Genomic DNA, 16,304 nt, shown 5'->3' with positions numbered 1-16,304 from the left:
AATAATGACAACAACAACAACAGCAATAGTTTACTAACAATAATAGCCTGGAGTCCAGTATATTATTTAATCGACCCGGTGCTCGGCTCCTGTATGTTTGCCGATTGGTCACTGTGTATATATTTAATTTATGTAACATTACATCTATTCAATGAACTAAAATTAAACAAGCTAATTTTAACAATCAACAATATACATTATAGTAAACTATTGCAATAAAACACTAATATTGTATAAATGTTTTATTAGATATATCTATTGGTCAATAGTTATTCTATACAACCTATATGGCTTATGTAGCTAATTATCATCAATCATCATCTATTGTCTTAGTTGTTGGCCTATTGTTTAACATATTATGTGGACAGTTGACTGGTCTCTACCGGCATTTGCTATGACATGCATTGGTTTTGTTATCTTTTATATGGTTTATATGATTATGAAATACAAGTTCCAGGAAATCAATGAAAAACCGTATCTCTAGCCTTACGTTTGGATAGTTTTCAAATACTTGATAAGCAATTGAATAATCATATGTTGTTAACAAAATTTATTGTCGTCGACATCAATGAATTAGTAAAATATATATTATTTTTATTTATATTATTATTTTGCGTCGATTGGCTTAGAAATAGGTGTCTATTTTATTTATGCAAAAAATTTAAGTCTATCAACCAGTTTGTTTATTATAGTAATAGTTAGCCTATTATTTTCAATTGTTTTCGGTATCAATACAATGTGTTCCCGATTGTCACGTGAGGCTCATCGACCCCGACGTCTACTCGAGTCCTATATATATGTCGTTCCCATCGACTATCGTATCGACAGAAATGGAAAATCCAGTCAACGATTGAACGTTTGAATGGATCGGTCATTGGTTTCTATTGTTTGGATTTATTTCCAATGAATAACTGGGAGTTTGCTATAATGTGCGTGAATTTCAGTGCAAATCATTTATTATTATTAAGTAATTTTATAAAATAGTAAATTGTTGTTATTCTTGATTTTTTTTTTAAAATGTTAATTTTATTTAATATTTTATTTACCCATTACAATTTATTTTTAAAAAAATCAAATCAATAAAAAGAAAATTAAAAAAAAAAAATATTTTTAAAAATCTAATATTCAGAATAGTATGTTTTTTAAAAACATAAAAATATTTTTTTGTCAATAATAATAATAAAAGTTATCAATTTGTATTTTTAAAAAAAAGTTATTAATAAATTCTAATTTAAATGTATATATTCTTTGTTTTTTGTAAATTTAAAATAAAATTATTTTTTTTAATAAACTATTATTATTTCGTTTGATTACAATATTAATATTAATTTTTATTTATTTAAATCATTCAAATAGATTCAATATCTAATATCAGGGTAACTTTACAAATAAAATAAATAATAAATCCCAAATATAATATTGGAAATAGTATGGCACTAGCTAGATCCAATTTATTATTAAAGCACCAGTAGGTAGTAGTAGTACCGGTGCTACCCATTGATTGACGATTCAAACCCTCATTGTTTAATGAATTATATTTGAGTATAGGTTTCTGAAAAAATTAAAATTAAAAAAAAATTTATTCAAAAATAATTAAAATTTATAAAAAAAAATCATTTGTATGCTTACCATAACATTAAGATCGGGTGAATCGCCAGCACCTGTAGTATTAGTATAGCGTTTATTATTATTATTATTGTTAATCGAGTAGTCCTGGTTAGTCCTATTACGTTGACGACGATGACGACTGTCCATTAGCCATACCAGGGCGTACTCGACAAGTGCGCCGAATGTAAACACATAACTGACCCCAAAATACAGATCCCTGAGCGTAGTATAGCTGACCTTAGAGTCGGACCATTTAGTTGATAGTGTACTATGTACGTACTGTATGGCCAGTATGGCCAGCAACAGTTGCAGGCGCCCGGAATTGGCTGGTCGTACGAAAAACGATATAAACCCGAGAAAGGTCAGCCAGGTCATCGGTACAAACCATTGCCATATGTATGGCAGTGGTGCCCGGGTAAATTGTAGGTCTACTTTTAAACATGAATATTCACCTATGGATTAAAAAAATTAATTAAAATTTATACTAATTTAAAATAAATTACTATAGTTATAAATTAGTTACTATAGTTAATAAATAATTACTATTGTTAAAAATAATTACTATTGTTAAAAATAATTACTATTGGTAAAAATAATTACTATAGTTAAAAATTAGTTACTATAGTTAATAAATAATTACTATAGTTAATAAATAATTACTATAGTTAATAAATAATTACTATAGTTAAAAATAAGTTACTATATTTAAAAAATTACTTTAGTTAAAAATAATTACTATATTTAATAAAGAATTACTATATTTAAAAATAATTACTATACTTAAAAAATAATTACTATATTTAATAAATAATTACTATATTTAATACTATAGTTAAAAATTAGTTACTATAGTTAAAAAAAATAATTACCTGTATTTGTACGTGATGTACAATAGGATGTTAGATATTTGTTCAAGGTAAATTGTGGTAAATAAACATTTTTAGTTATCTGTACTGGATCATCCTCTTTCCACATGTACACTAAACTGTCAGTAGTGTAGCCATCTAACGGGGGGTTGGGCGGGGATAGGAGTAGCCAAGTTTATGATGGTCAATTTTTTAATTTAAAAAAAATATTTTTAAATATTAATAATAATAAATAATAATAATAATAATAATCATTTATATTATTATATACTGTACAGTATAATAATGTAAATTCTATGTATAATTACAATAATTAAATTTATAAAAATTAATTAAAATATTATTATCTTTTGTTTCGATTTTTTAAAAAAAATATATACTCTATATTTCACAATAATTTATATCATAATAACATATAAAAGTTATTTAAATTATTAATACGTTTTTATAATAATAATAATAATAATAATAATAATAATAATAATAATAATAATAATAATAATAATAATAATAATAATAATAATAATAATAATAATAATAATAATAATAATAATAATAATAATAATAATAATAATAATAATAAATACTTACAACTAGCCAACTGTATTGAGCACACTTGCCTATCAAACGGATAGTTTACTAAATTCATTGGACACGACATTGTTGTCGTGAGTCTAATTGAAAACAATACCCAACCGTCCGGATAGATCCGAACCAATTGATTGGGCAGTATATCTACGTGTTTGTAGGTTTCACGCGCGTTAGATATAAACATATCGGGAACCCATATCGTATCCAATGGATTAGCTAACTGTACGTATCTGATGATACCCTGTCTATCGTCATATTGGAGTCGCATGTCCTGCCATTTCTGTCGATACGTTAGCTGTACTTTCCATTGCATACGTTTACTGTCGATATATTCAATACTACGGACATACATATTGACGGTTACGTTAATCGGTCCTAAATGTACGGTACCATTGGCCGACCAGTTATACTCCCACGGATTGAAACGCCGGTCATAATTAGCTAATAGTTTTTCAACAGTTTTTTGTTCATAATATTCTTTGACTTGACTGCAAAAAAAATAAAAATAAAATAAAAATAAATAAATAATAAATTTTTATTTAATTATTATTTACATTTAAAAATAAAAATTAATTTTAACAATTATTTTGGTTAACCAATAATATATATATATTTTTGCCTAAATTTAATTAATTATTTTTTTTACTTTTATTTATAATTATTATTGGTTTAATTTTTTAAAATTAAAAATACAAAAAAAATTAAAGTTTAATATTTATAGTTTAATTTTTATACCTTAAAACCAAAGTTAAACATAACGATAATACTACTAGTGATGTTTGAATTAAATTCATATTATTATTATTTTAAAAAAACTATTATTATTTAATTTTTAATGAAATATATTTTTAGATTATATATATAATATTAATATTACTGAAAAAATTACATTTAGCTGATAATTACTATCATTTATGGGAAAACTTTTTAATAGCATTTGAAAAACTTGTTTTTAACTTTTTAAACACAAAAAAAATATTTTTCAAGTTTTAAATAAATATATTAATATTATTTAAAAATAAATTAAATTAATTATGTTTACCATTTATGAGTATATAAGCATTATTTTGATGTAAATGATGACAAAAATATAATTTTTTTTTTTGGTTGTAAATTATTATTATATATTCAACAAGTTTTTAAATATTATACAAGTTATTTCAAGGGTAATATAATAATGATATTATTATTATTATTATTATTTGTTTAAAATAAAAATTAGTTGACAAATATTAAGTATATTTCAAGGTTACCAAAAAATTTATGTATTAATTTAGTTAAAAAAAATTATTATAAGATAATAAAAGATTTTTTGTTGTTGTTGATTATATAATACTTATCTAATTTTAATTTAAAATATTGCTAATTATTTATGTAAATATTAATGTAATATATTTTATTTTATATATATATACATGTATATTACTATTACATTTACATTTACATTATTATAAAAATGATTGATTAATGGATTGACATAACAAATAATAGATAAGTTTTTATAATTAAATATAATTTTTTTTATACTATTTATTTAATTAACTATTTTGTATATCTAAATAAATTATGACTTCAATACTGTTAATATTTTTTTTAATAAAAAAATTGTTTAACATTTCTAGAAAAAACAACTATAATATAAATGACATTGAAATTTAAATTATAATAATAAATAGTTAAAATAATAATTAAAATAATCTAAAATAACACATATTTTTTATTTGTTTGTTTATTTGATAACTATTTAAATATTAAATATAACAATATATGTAATTTAATAAACAGTGTCACAAACAAACAAACATTAAACAATTAATTTTAATTTAAAAAATTAATCGTAATATTATTTTAAGTAAAAGTATTTATAAAATTAATTATTTATTTTTTTTGAAAAGTTATATAAGTTTTCAAAAAATAAATAAATACATTTTGTATATTTTTATTCAAAAAAAAACTGTAAATATTTATTCAATAATAAATTTATGATTATATATATATAAATATTTTAGTGTATAATTTAGAAACAATACTAAGTAATCAATATTTGAATTATTTTTTTTTGTAAATTTTTTTTTGAAAAAAATTAACTTTTATTATTATATGATTTTGATTATACAATTTTATATATAAATTATATATATATATAACTATTACTTAAAAAATAAAACACAATAATAGACTACTATATTGTTAAAAAAATATTTGTGGTATATATTTATTTTTATTAATTTTTTAGAAAATAAACATTATCAAAAAAAAGTAAATTGTTTTTTTAGACATCATAATATTATCTAGCTAAAATAATAAATCAAATAGCCCAGATATGCCATTGGGAACAGTATGGCACAAATCAGGTCTACTTTATTTGTAAAAAACCAGTAGTAGTAGTAGTAAACAATAGGACTGTCCACTACTAGTTCATCATTACTTTCCATTGAACTAAATTTGGCCATAGATTTCTAGAAAATTAAAAATTTATATAAAAATTAAAAAAACAACAACAAAATTATTAATTTAAATAAATATTTCCAATAAAAAAATAAAAAAAATAAAATTATTTAAAATAATAAAATAAATTAATTAAAAATTTTTTTAACAAACAAACATTAAAAACATATTAATAATATTAGTTATAATATTATAATATATGAATAATATTTAATATAAACTATAGATATATATATAGTATTACCATATTATCGGACAGCTGGTCATCCTTGATGTTGTTGTTGTTGTTGTTGGTCACCAATTGGATATTACTATCGCGTAGACTATTAGGTCCACTACGACAACGCCGGCGGCTATAACTGTCCACAAACCAGACCATACCGTACTCTAGGAGTGCGGCCAATAAAAACCCAAAACTACTGATAAAATACATGTCTTTTAGGGTCAAATAGCTAACATCCAGATCATCGGCTGCCGATCGCCAGTTGGCCACCTGATTGTGTAGGTATTGGGCCAATAGCATGACCAGCAATAGTTGCGGGCGCCGGTAGTTTTGTACGGGTATCAGGAACGATACAAACCCGACAAACGTCAACCAGACTGTCGGTACAAACCATTGCCAGATATAGCGGCGGGTTTGACGTTGAAATTGCATTTCCAGTTTATAACATGAATATTCACCTTGATACATTTTTAAAAAAAAAATAATAACGTATTAATAATTTATTTATTTTTAAAAATATATATTTATATTTTTATTATTAGTTTAGTAGTAACAGTTTAGTACCTGTATTCGTACGTGCATTACAATAGCTTGTAYTGTAGTTTTCCATTTTAAATACCAGTTGTCTAACATTTAACTTTTTAGATACCTGTACTGGATCATTTTCTTTCCATAAATATACTAGGTGTTTCATAGTGTAGCCATCTAACCAAAATAATAATAATAATTATTATAATAATAATTATAATAATAATTATAATAATAATAAAATATAATTAATAAACTATTTATATAAAAAATAAATAAATATTTTTTTGTTTTTAACTTACAACTAGCCATATATATGGGACAGGTTTGCCTATCAAACGGATAGTCATGTAAATCCATCGGACAGTCCAGTGTTACTGTCATACGCATAGACATCAATACCTGGCCGTCGGGCATAATACGTACCAATATATTGGGTACAACATCAGTATGTTTCACTGTTTCCCGTGAATTGGATATCATAGTATCGGGTATCCAAATATGGTCGGTCGTACCTAACTGTACGTACGGTATGACCTGATTGTTGTTGTCGTCAGCGTAGGCCAGCCTCTCATCCAACCATTGCTGACGGAAAGTCATCTGCAGTTTCCATTCCTGTCGACGGCTGTYCACATACTCCAGGCTACGTATGTAGATACTGTTGCGTACAATAACCGGACCACCACTACCACTGCCGGCAGCACCGGTAGTACCGTTTGACCCATTGTTGGTGGTGCTGGTGGTGTCGGTAGTATAGCCATTAGGATTGAAACGTTTGTCATAGTTGGCCAACAATTGGTTAACAATTTTTTCATCCAGTCCCTTAATATTTGTATCGCTGTGTGTGTGTGTGTGTGAGAGTGTGAGGCGTGGGTTAGTGGGTGTAAAATAAAGTTTTTTTTTAAAAAAAAATTATTATTATTTTGTATTGTATAATAATAGTAATAGTTATTACCTTAATGTTAGCGATACATATAGCAAAATCAATAACCATAAACATAGACAACTGTATAGTATTTTCATTATTGAGTTTTTAAAAAAAATAAATAAATATTTTTTTATTTAGTAAATTTAAAATTATATTTTTAATAAGTTAACATTAATTTACTAATACTTTATTATTATTATTAATAATAATAATCAGATTTTTTCATTTAACAAATATAATAAATCATTGCTTATATATATATATAAACTTTATGGAAATCTATTTACTTTATAACCCTTTATATATACAGTATATACTGTCGTATATTACATAAACTATTAGATAATTTTGCAATACTTTATTTATTATAAACAACATCTATTTTTTTTATTAATATTCAAATAAATTAAGTTTTATTTAATCAATTTTAATCAAATTTCTATTGAAAAAAATTTAAGCTTTAATTTATATTTATTTAATAATTTTTGACAATAAATATGTTTACTGTAGATCTAAGAATCATATGTTTATTATTAAATAAACTGTTAGATAATGTCATCTAAAAAAACTAATATAATGTATTAGTTTACAAAAAAAATAACTAAATATTTAATATTGACTATGATATGGACAATTTATCAAGGTTATATTTATTTTATGTCAAATAATAATACCCACACACAGAAGTGTTTGGGAACAAAAAATGATCAAAAAAAGTCCCCCTGGAAAAATTGATGTCAAAAATTTAGTTAAAATTTAATGAAAAATTTAGGAATTTATTGTGACTAAAACTTTTACTAATATTTTAGGTACTTATTAGGAATTTTTTATCCAAAAGTTTTAGAAAATTTAAACAAAAAGTATATATATATAAACACACACACACACACAACACAAGGTAAATTTTTTCCAAAAAATTAACACACACACACACACACACACACACACACAATTTAGGAAATTTTTATGATTTTTGTTTCCTAACACACACACACACACACATACCAAATTTTTCATTACAATTAGGAATTTTTTGTGATTTTGTGATTGTGAAATTTAAATGCAAAATAAAGTTTATTTTTTAATCAATTAATTTATTGATAATTTATAAAGAGATGTTTTGTGTGAGAGATTTACATGTATTTGTAATTACAGTATATTAGACAATTAATAATTAATTAAGTTATTTTAGAACTATCAAAATTAGATATTATATAATTTATATGATTAAATATAATATTTAGTTAAAGTAACTATACATAATTAGTTAAAAATAATTAAACATAATTAATATTAATAAATTTAGATTAAACTATTGTAGACAATACTATAACTATATATAAACTATTACTCATTAAAAAATCCCTTTAGTTTTACAACACATACGACACAAAAAAGTTAACTTTAGACTACCGTAATGTATGTTAGGGTTAAGTTCCCTAATTTTTGGATCAAATTCCCCAATAATTACCAACTTTTTCATAAAATAATAGCAAAGCTATCAGTGAATAAAAATTCTCTAAAAGTTCCCAAAATTTAGGGAACATTTATTCTCTAAAATATACAGGAACTTTCTGTGTGCAGTAACAATAACAATTATGAATAAATAAATAAATAAGTACTGTATTATAATCATATTATAAATGTTTAAAAATATAATACAAAAAAATTATATTAACTATTTTTTTATTTTATTAATTAAACTATTTGTAAACACTATTAAATAAATACTGTATGAGTATACTGTATATAAATTTATAAAATAAAATATATATATACACAAAGTGAATTTTATATATACAAACACACACATACATACATACATACACACACAAAAAACACACACAATCAAACATATACATACACACATATATACACATACACACACACAAATACATACACACATATATACACATACACAAACACACACACAAATACATACACACATATATACACATACACAAACACACACACAAATACATACACACATATATACACATACACAAACACACACACAAATACATACACACATATATACATACACACAATCAAACATACACATACACATACACATACACATACACATACACATACACATACACATACACATACACATACACATACACATACACATACACATACACATACACATACACATACACATACACATACACATACACATACACATACATACATACACATACACATACACATACACATACACATACACATACACATACACATACACATACACATACACATACACATACACATACACATACACATACACATAAAATTATATTTCTAAATCGTCATACATTTTCATATTAACATTATTATAATAGCCATTGATTTTTAAAAAAGCAAATTTAAATAAAAACTCTCCGTAAAAKCCATTCACAACACTATTGCCGCCGGTGTCGATACCGTCATCATCGTTGTCGGCCCTAAAACGTATCTCCCGTTCCTTACGTTTGATTTCATTGAGATCTGACTTTAACTTATCCAAATTATCCAACATCACTAGTCTAGACATACGCCAATTACTGTAGCCATCGATAATCTGAGCACAGGTAGGTCTCCTATCATAAATTGTTTGTGTTGTTTGATGAATGATAGCAAATATTTGACAGTAATTGTCTCCCAATTCATCTGATAGATAGTTATCGCGTGGACTTAAAAATATAAAAATTAAAAAATAATATTATTAATAAATTAATAATAATAAAAATAAAATATTTAAAACTCAATACTTTAGTATCTATTAATATATAATTATTAATAAAAAAAATTGTTTTATTTTTTTACAATTAGATACTATTTATAGCTTAGAAATCAAATTAGTAAATAATAGTAAAAAAAATTAATTAATTAATTAATTAGTATAATATAATAATAATACTCATTAATATGTATATCAAACATATCTTCAATAGTAATGCCTAAGCTATAGATATCGGCTTTTGTTGTATAATTGCCGCCAAACTTGACTTCGGGTGCCATATATTTTGGTGTACCCGCACCGGTAGTCATCGGTTTAGGCTCACCATTGGCTACCACTAGCAGTTTGTTGTTGTTGTTGAGTACGGCCGACAAACCCAGATCGCATAGCTTCAGGAATCGGCCGTTTCGTATGTCCTCAACAACCAGTATATTATCGGGTTTTATATCCCGATGTATGACCGGCCGGGGACTCAATTCGTGCAAATAGCGGACGCATTCAAGTATTTCGTATAGCATTTCGCATGTTATGAAAAATTCCATGCGATTCATGGGTTGGCCTAAATTCTGGGGCCTATCAAACACCCGTGCCTTCAATTTGATGGCATCCCTTAGGCTCATTGTGCACAACTCCATTTCCAGATAGACCCGGGTATGGTAGGCCCAGATACCGAATATATGTACCAAATAATCTGATTTCAAGTTGGCCTCCCTGGCCATCTCTTTTTCCAATAGTTCGCTTATTAGTATTGAATCTATTATTTATTTTTATATAATTTAAATATTTTAATAATAATTTAAATATTTATTAATAATTTAAATATATTTATTAATAATTTAAATATATTTATTAATAATTTAAATATATTTMTTAATAATTTAAATATTTTAATAATATTAATAATTTAAATATTTATTAATAATTTAAATATTTATTAATAATTTAAATATTTTAATATTAATATTATTAAATAATATAAAAAAATTTAAAAAAAATTACTTTTAACATCAATGACTTTGATGGCAACAATATCCTTATGAAACTTATGCCTACATTTATATACCTTTCCAAAGCCACCCGATCCCAGTGCTTGCAGTTCATCATAACAGCGATAATATTGATTAAAAATTTTGTCTATAAATAAAACCAAAAAAAAATGAAATAAATAAATAATAATAAATTGAAAATAAAATTTTTAAAACAAAAAACTTAAACTTAAATTATAATAATTAGTATTTTAAAAAAAATTAATAATTAGTATTTTTTAAAAATTAATAATTAGTATTTTGTAAAAATTAATAATTAGTATTTTTTTAAAAATTAATAATTAGTATTTTTAAAAAATTAATAATTAGTATTTTTCACAACACACACAATAATATATATATATAAATTAATAATTAGTATTTTTCAAAAAATTAATAATTAGTATTTTTTAAAAATTAATAATTAGTATTTTGTAAAAATTAATAATTAAATAAAATTTAAATTTTACCTTCATTTAAGCTAGATAAATTTCTAAATTCATTTAGGATAGTTTGAAATGTTTGTCGAATAAATTGATTGATTGTTTCATTATTAAAATTTTTAGTAGATTTTTTCAATGGTTTCAATACTATATGATACCTGTCTAGACAATAGTCTAGACTAGTAGTATATAATTTTTCTAATTTATTTAGTTTACGTCCGACCAGTCTATACAGACAACTGTCCCTAAGGCATACCAGTTCCAGATAATTCCATTTGTATGAAACAATCGACTGAAAATCATTATAGTTGTCTAGTGTTCCCAACTGTTCGGGTTTGTCATGTATTTCAATAGCCGTACGTTGGTTGACTGTTAGACCACAAAAGTAGACCAATTGCTGGGTTTGGCTTAGAAAATAGGTTATACCAGTACCCGCACTGATCGATGTAATACCCGATAAATCAGTGATCAATCGGGGCCTACATATGGCCATATCCGATAAGCTCAGTCCTAATTGTTGGCTAACGTTGTGACCCCAGCTAAACACCTGTAACACATAATATATTTGTATATTACACATACACATACACATACACCTACACATACACCTACACATACACATACACATACACATACACATACACACATAAACAAACATACCTGTCCATCACTGGTCAGTGCAAACGACTGTGCCTGACAACAGTAGACCGATTTAATACAATAGTTGTCAGTCGGTCCGTTATGTTGACCAAAATCTATCCGTTCGGGCCGATCAACTGACTCGCACTGCAGGTCACGGCTACCTACTTGTCCCAAATCATTCAATCCCCAGCCATATACTTGGCCACTATCGGTCAGCACCAGTGTATGCGCTCGGCCGCAGCTAACGTCTACTATCGAGCCATCAGTAATCGGTACTTTCATTGGTCGCTTAAAATCAAAGTCAACGGACAACTGGTGGCCAATACCCAACTGTCCCCAACGATTATAGCCACAACTATACAGGCAATCGTTGGTCACAAAAATTACAAACTTTTCGCCGTTCAATATATTGACTACACGTTTGTATCGCATGTCTTTGAGCTCCTGTGGCTCCGACATTGACTGATTATGACCTAAACCTAACGATCCGTATGCATTGGCACCCAAACCATAGACCCGATGACTATCATTATCATCATTATCATCATTATCGTCATCATTGGTAACAAATAGCATATTAATACCGAAACAGTCGTCAAAAACATATACCGTTTCCATCAACCGGAGCCAATAGTCTGGTGTCTTAACTATTGATTCAGTTTTAATTGTCTTAAAAGTATTAACTAAAAACTCGCGGATATTATCAGTAAATAATTCATTATTGATTCATATGTTTTCAATGTTATATCAAACCAATAGCTACAACATTGAAAATAATTATCAAAACTATTATTAGTTTCAACTAAACTATTGGCTATTAATTCATAGATATTATCATTAGTTTCTAAACTACATAAAAATCTTGATTTATTTGATTTATACGATATTATTGACTGAATATGTTTGACTTGTTTATTATGTGGCAATGTTTTCAATACAATTGGCAGCTCCTGTATGTGGACAGTAGTGTTGTTGTTGTTGCCATCAGTAGTAAAATATTGGCCACAAAAATAATATACATTACTATCACTACTACCTGTGCTACTATCGGTAGTAGTAGTAGTAGTAGTAGTAGTAGTACAACAAAAATAGGTATTTTTATAATCGGACTGTACATCGATAACGCCAAACAAATTGTAGACCAATTTTGGACGCCATATAATTTCAYCAATATTTTCGTGACCTAACTGATGATCCCGATTGTGACCCCAACTAAACACTTGACCCCCAGTGGTCAACGCTATGGATGTATTTTCAAAACATCGGACAGTTTTTATACAATACTTGTTGTCGCTGTCGTCACCAAAGTCGACCATTTCGGGTGTCCTTACAATGTAATCATCATCAGYAGYAGCACCGGTAGTAGTAGTAGGCTCTCGGCTACCGATTTGACCAAATTGATTGCGACCCCAACCGTACACTCTATTATTACCGGTCAATACTAGTGTATGATATGAACCGCAACTTAGATCCTGAATTAACTGGTCATTAGGATCGGGTATCTGTACAATGTTTGGCCATTTAAACTTTTTGTCATCAACCGGCAAACCTAACTGTCCCCATCTATTCAAACCAAAACTATAGACTCGGCCGGTCTTATGGTTCAGTCCTACAACAAACTCGCGGCCATTGGCAAACTGGTCAATACCCGAACCTCTCAATTGTTTCAGCTCACGMGGTTCRCCTACMCGSCGATTGTTGCCCAAACCTAACGATCCCCACGAGTTGGCACCCAAACCGTATACCCTGTCAGCATCATTAGCTCCGGTAGTGTTGGTGGTGACAAACAGCATATTGATGCCCAGGTCGTCGTCAAACACATAAAACTTGTCAATCATTTTCAACCATTTATCCCGTGTTTGTGTTGGTGTAGTAGTAGTAGTAGTAGTAGTAGTAGTAGTAGTAGTAGTAGTAGTAGTAGTCATCATATTAATAGACAATTGAATTATTAAATTATTATTAATAGTAAAATTAAATTTTGTTAATAATAATAATATTATTATTATTATTATTAAAAAATGCACTTTTATTTTCACATTTTAATAATAAATAACAYATATAATACAGTAMTATTGTWTAATATAATAGTAAATATTTTTWATWTTTTTTTATCATAAATACTATTGCTATGACTATGACTCTCTCTCTCTCTCTCTCTCTCTCTCTCTCACACACACACACACATGTTTATAAAAAATTATTATTATTATTATATAACACAATTAATGATAATGCAATAAACTATATATTACATACTATCAAATAAACAAATTTATTTATATATATATATACTTTAATATAAATATATATATATATAAATTTTTTTGTAAACTATTCAATGTAAATATAAAAATAAATTAAAAAATTTTACATTAATTTTTTAATAATAATAATTATATAGTATAAAATATATAACTAAAATAAATTGTATTAGCATCTCTAATATTATTAACACATGTGTATACGTGACATTACATTAGTATTAATAATAAAGTAAATATAATAGCAATATATTTATAAAAACAAGTAGTATATGTCTAAAAATAAAAGTAAATTTTAAGTGAAGGCCAACTCTCTCTCTCTCTCTCTCTCTCTCTCTCTCTCTCTCTCTCTCTCTCTCTCTCTCACACTCACTCACTCACTCACTCACTCACTCTCTCTGTTAATATTACTAAAGTAAAACAAAAATGTACACAATTTTTCTAATGCATTCAAAAATAATATATTTATTTAATTATCAATAGTTCAATTATTTTTTTTTAATTAATATTTAATGATTATTAATATTTAGCTAAATAATTAATTAATCAGTTATGTATGGGTGGGTCGTATCGGAAAAACGATTTGACTTTAGTATCCAATTGACAGTTTGAGGCACAGTTTGAGCCATAGATGTGGGCATTAATGTAGTCAATTGATGCCGACTTCAGACCAGTACCGCTACACCCGAGCTGCTGGTCGGCCACATAGGCATTGACCGAGAAAAACATGTCTCCCTTACACCGACCCTCACTGATCTCACCGTAATTCACTTCATATTGATTGCCTAATTAATTGATTATCAAAAATATATGATAAATATTATGTTAACTACCAGTGCTTACACACACACTATACAGTTTATATACAGTCTCATAAAAATACATACCATTCAGAAAAGTATAATATTGTGAAAAGTTAGCAATTGTCAGATTTTCTCGCCGATTATCGACAGTAACCACTTGATAGGTCCACGGGCTAACCCATGCATCGTAACCATTGCATGTGACTTCACTGGGGAAAGTCGAGTCCAGTGTTATACGTTTAATTGGACCCCCAGAGCAAACAATATTCTTGAAGACAGTCATATTGGTCATCTGAGTGGCTGTAAAATCTATATACCGGTGCAGATCATTGATGTTATAGTAATTAGTATTAATAAACAAAAAAAAATACTTACTTAAATGTGTTTCGGGAACGGCTAGTGGCATACGTCGGACATTTTCKGCAGTAAWCTGTCCATTTTCGGCCAATGGTGCCGGAAATTGACCACCACTACCCTGTTGTTGTTGGCCGTGATGTTGATGACCAAACATATTTGGAAATCTCGGGAACGGTAATGCATCGAAAAAATTACCGAACTGTGCCGATACACATGCTATTCAACAAACAAAAAAATAAATAAAAAATTTTATATTACAGTAAAATTATTTAAAAAAAAACAAAAATAATAATAAATTTATTGTACCAATTGTAAACAATAAAATAATAGATTTTATCATGRTTGTTTTTAWAAATTAWAAATTTTTAATCGAYTTTTTTATATATAAATATTTTTATAGTTGATATAAGTTTGATAGATATTTTTATAACTAGTATAACACAGTTTATATACTATTTAAAAAATCAATTAGTTTAACCACACATACACACACACACCCGGACCTTTCAATCAGCTCAGGTAGTTATTTTTCAACATGATGATTATGATGATATTATATGAAACTACGTCAAATATCCATGAATAATATTTATCAAGATAAATTTATCATGATAGATTTATCAAGACAATACTAATTAATAACTATAATATTTTTTTAAATTTTAAATCCTATTATTAATTATATTTTTTTGTTGTTGTCACTATAATTGATTTATTAACGTTTACTTATTAAACAATATTTTTTTTAGCAAGTTTTACAATAATAACAATAAAATATAGATTATATGAGTCAATGATTATAATATATTAAATAAATTTATAATAACAAGTGTGCTATAGTATTGCAATTTGTTTTTAG

At 26.2% G+C, this 16,304-nt stretch overlaps 5 protein-coding genes across 5 annotated transcripts; all 5 read right to left on the bottom strand.

Annotated features, from left to right (window-relative positions):
* Positions 1–1,315: 1,315 nt before the first annotated feature.
* Positions 1,316–3,880, bottom strand: LOC128965042 (glutamate-gated chloride channel-like). Its single transcript, XM_054311695.1, has 5 exons — positions 3,801–3,880; positions 3,066–3,553; positions 2,478–2,612; positions 1,630–2,060; positions 1,316–1,552 (listed from the first exon to the last, which is right to left on the bottom strand). Exons 1-5 carry the CDS (start codon positions 3,857–3,859, stop codon positions 1,349–1,351), a joined length of 1,317 nt encoding a protein of 438 aa, XP_054167670.1. The 5' UTR covers positions 3,860–3,880; the 3' UTR covers positions 1,316–1,348.
* Positions 3,881–5,208: 1,328 nt separating this feature from the next.
* LOC128965009 (glutamate-gated chloride channel-like) lies at positions 5,209–7,311 on the bottom strand. Its single transcript, XM_054311661.1, has 5 exons — positions 7,220–7,311; positions 6,567–7,102; positions 6,301–6,441; positions 5,758–6,194; positions 5,209–5,524 (listed from the first exon to the last, which is right to left on the bottom strand). The coding sequence occupies exons 1-5, from the start codon at positions 7,285–7,287 to the stop codon at positions 5,357–5,359; spliced, it is 1,350 nt and encodes a 449-aa protein (XP_054167636.1). The 5' UTR covers positions 7,288–7,311; the 3' UTR covers positions 5,209–5,356.
* Positions 7,312–9,445: 2,134 nt separating this feature from the next.
* LOC128965007 (uncharacterized) lies at positions 9,446–12,820 on the bottom strand. The gene is made up of 5 exons (XM_054311659.1): positions 12,043–12,820; positions 11,410–11,929; positions 10,914–11,048; positions 10,095–10,668; positions 9,446–9,867 (listed from the first exon to the last, which is right to left on the bottom strand). The coding sequence occupies exons 1-5, from the start codon at positions 12,640–12,642 to the stop codon at positions 9,489–9,491; spliced, it is 2,208 nt and encodes a 735-aa protein (XP_054167634.1). The 5' UTR covers positions 12,643–12,820; the 3' UTR covers positions 9,446–9,488.
* Positions 12,642–13,862, bottom strand: LOC128965273 (probable E3 ubiquitin-protein ligase HERC4). Its single transcript, XM_054311920.1, has 2 exons — positions 12,963–13,862; positions 12,642–12,671 (listed from the first exon to the last, which is right to left on the bottom strand). Exons 1-2 carry the CDS (start codon positions 13,860–13,862, stop codon positions 12,642–12,644), a joined length of 930 nt encoding a protein of 309 aa, XP_054167895.1.
* Positions 13,863–14,794: 932 nt separating this feature from the next.
* LOC128965272 (uncharacterized) lies at positions 14,795–15,599 on the bottom strand. Its single transcript, XM_054311918.1, has 3 exons — positions 15,464–15,599; positions 15,173–15,397; positions 14,795–15,070 (listed from the first exon to the last, which is right to left on the bottom strand). Exons 1-3 carry the CDS (start codon positions 15,597–15,599, stop codon positions 14,832–14,834), a joined length of 600 nt encoding a protein of 199 aa, XP_054167893.1. The 3' UTR covers positions 14,795–14,831.
* Positions 15,600–16,304: the final 705 nt, after the last annotated feature.

The sequence above is a fragment of the Oppia nitens genome, unplaced genomic scaffold, assembly GCF_028296485.1.
Source record: "Oppia nitens isolate AA-2021 unplaced genomic scaffold, nextdenovo-longstitch-racon4-pilon3 scaffold16_pilon_pilon_pilon, whole genome shotgun sequence".
Lineage (NCBI taxonomy): Eukaryota > Metazoa > Arthropoda > Arachnida > Sarcoptiformes > Oppiidae > Oppia > Oppia nitens.
This window is presented reverse-complemented; position numbering and strand designations above follow the sequence as displayed.

Bases quoted from the DNA above. Each gene is read 5' to 3' on its own strand.
- LOC128965042 (XM_054311695.1), bottom strand. From the start codon at position 3,859: ATGAATTTAATTCAAACATCACTAGTAGTATTATCGTTATGTTTAACT. The intron at 3,554-3,800 runs GTATAAAAATTA...TTTTTTTTGCAG, and splicing joins TGTTTAACTTTGGTTTTAAG to TCAAGTCAAAGAATATTATG. The intron at 2,613-3,065 runs GTAAGTATTTAT...ACCCCCCGTTAG, and splicing joins CTCAATACAGTTGGCTAGTT to ATGGCTACACTACTGACAGT.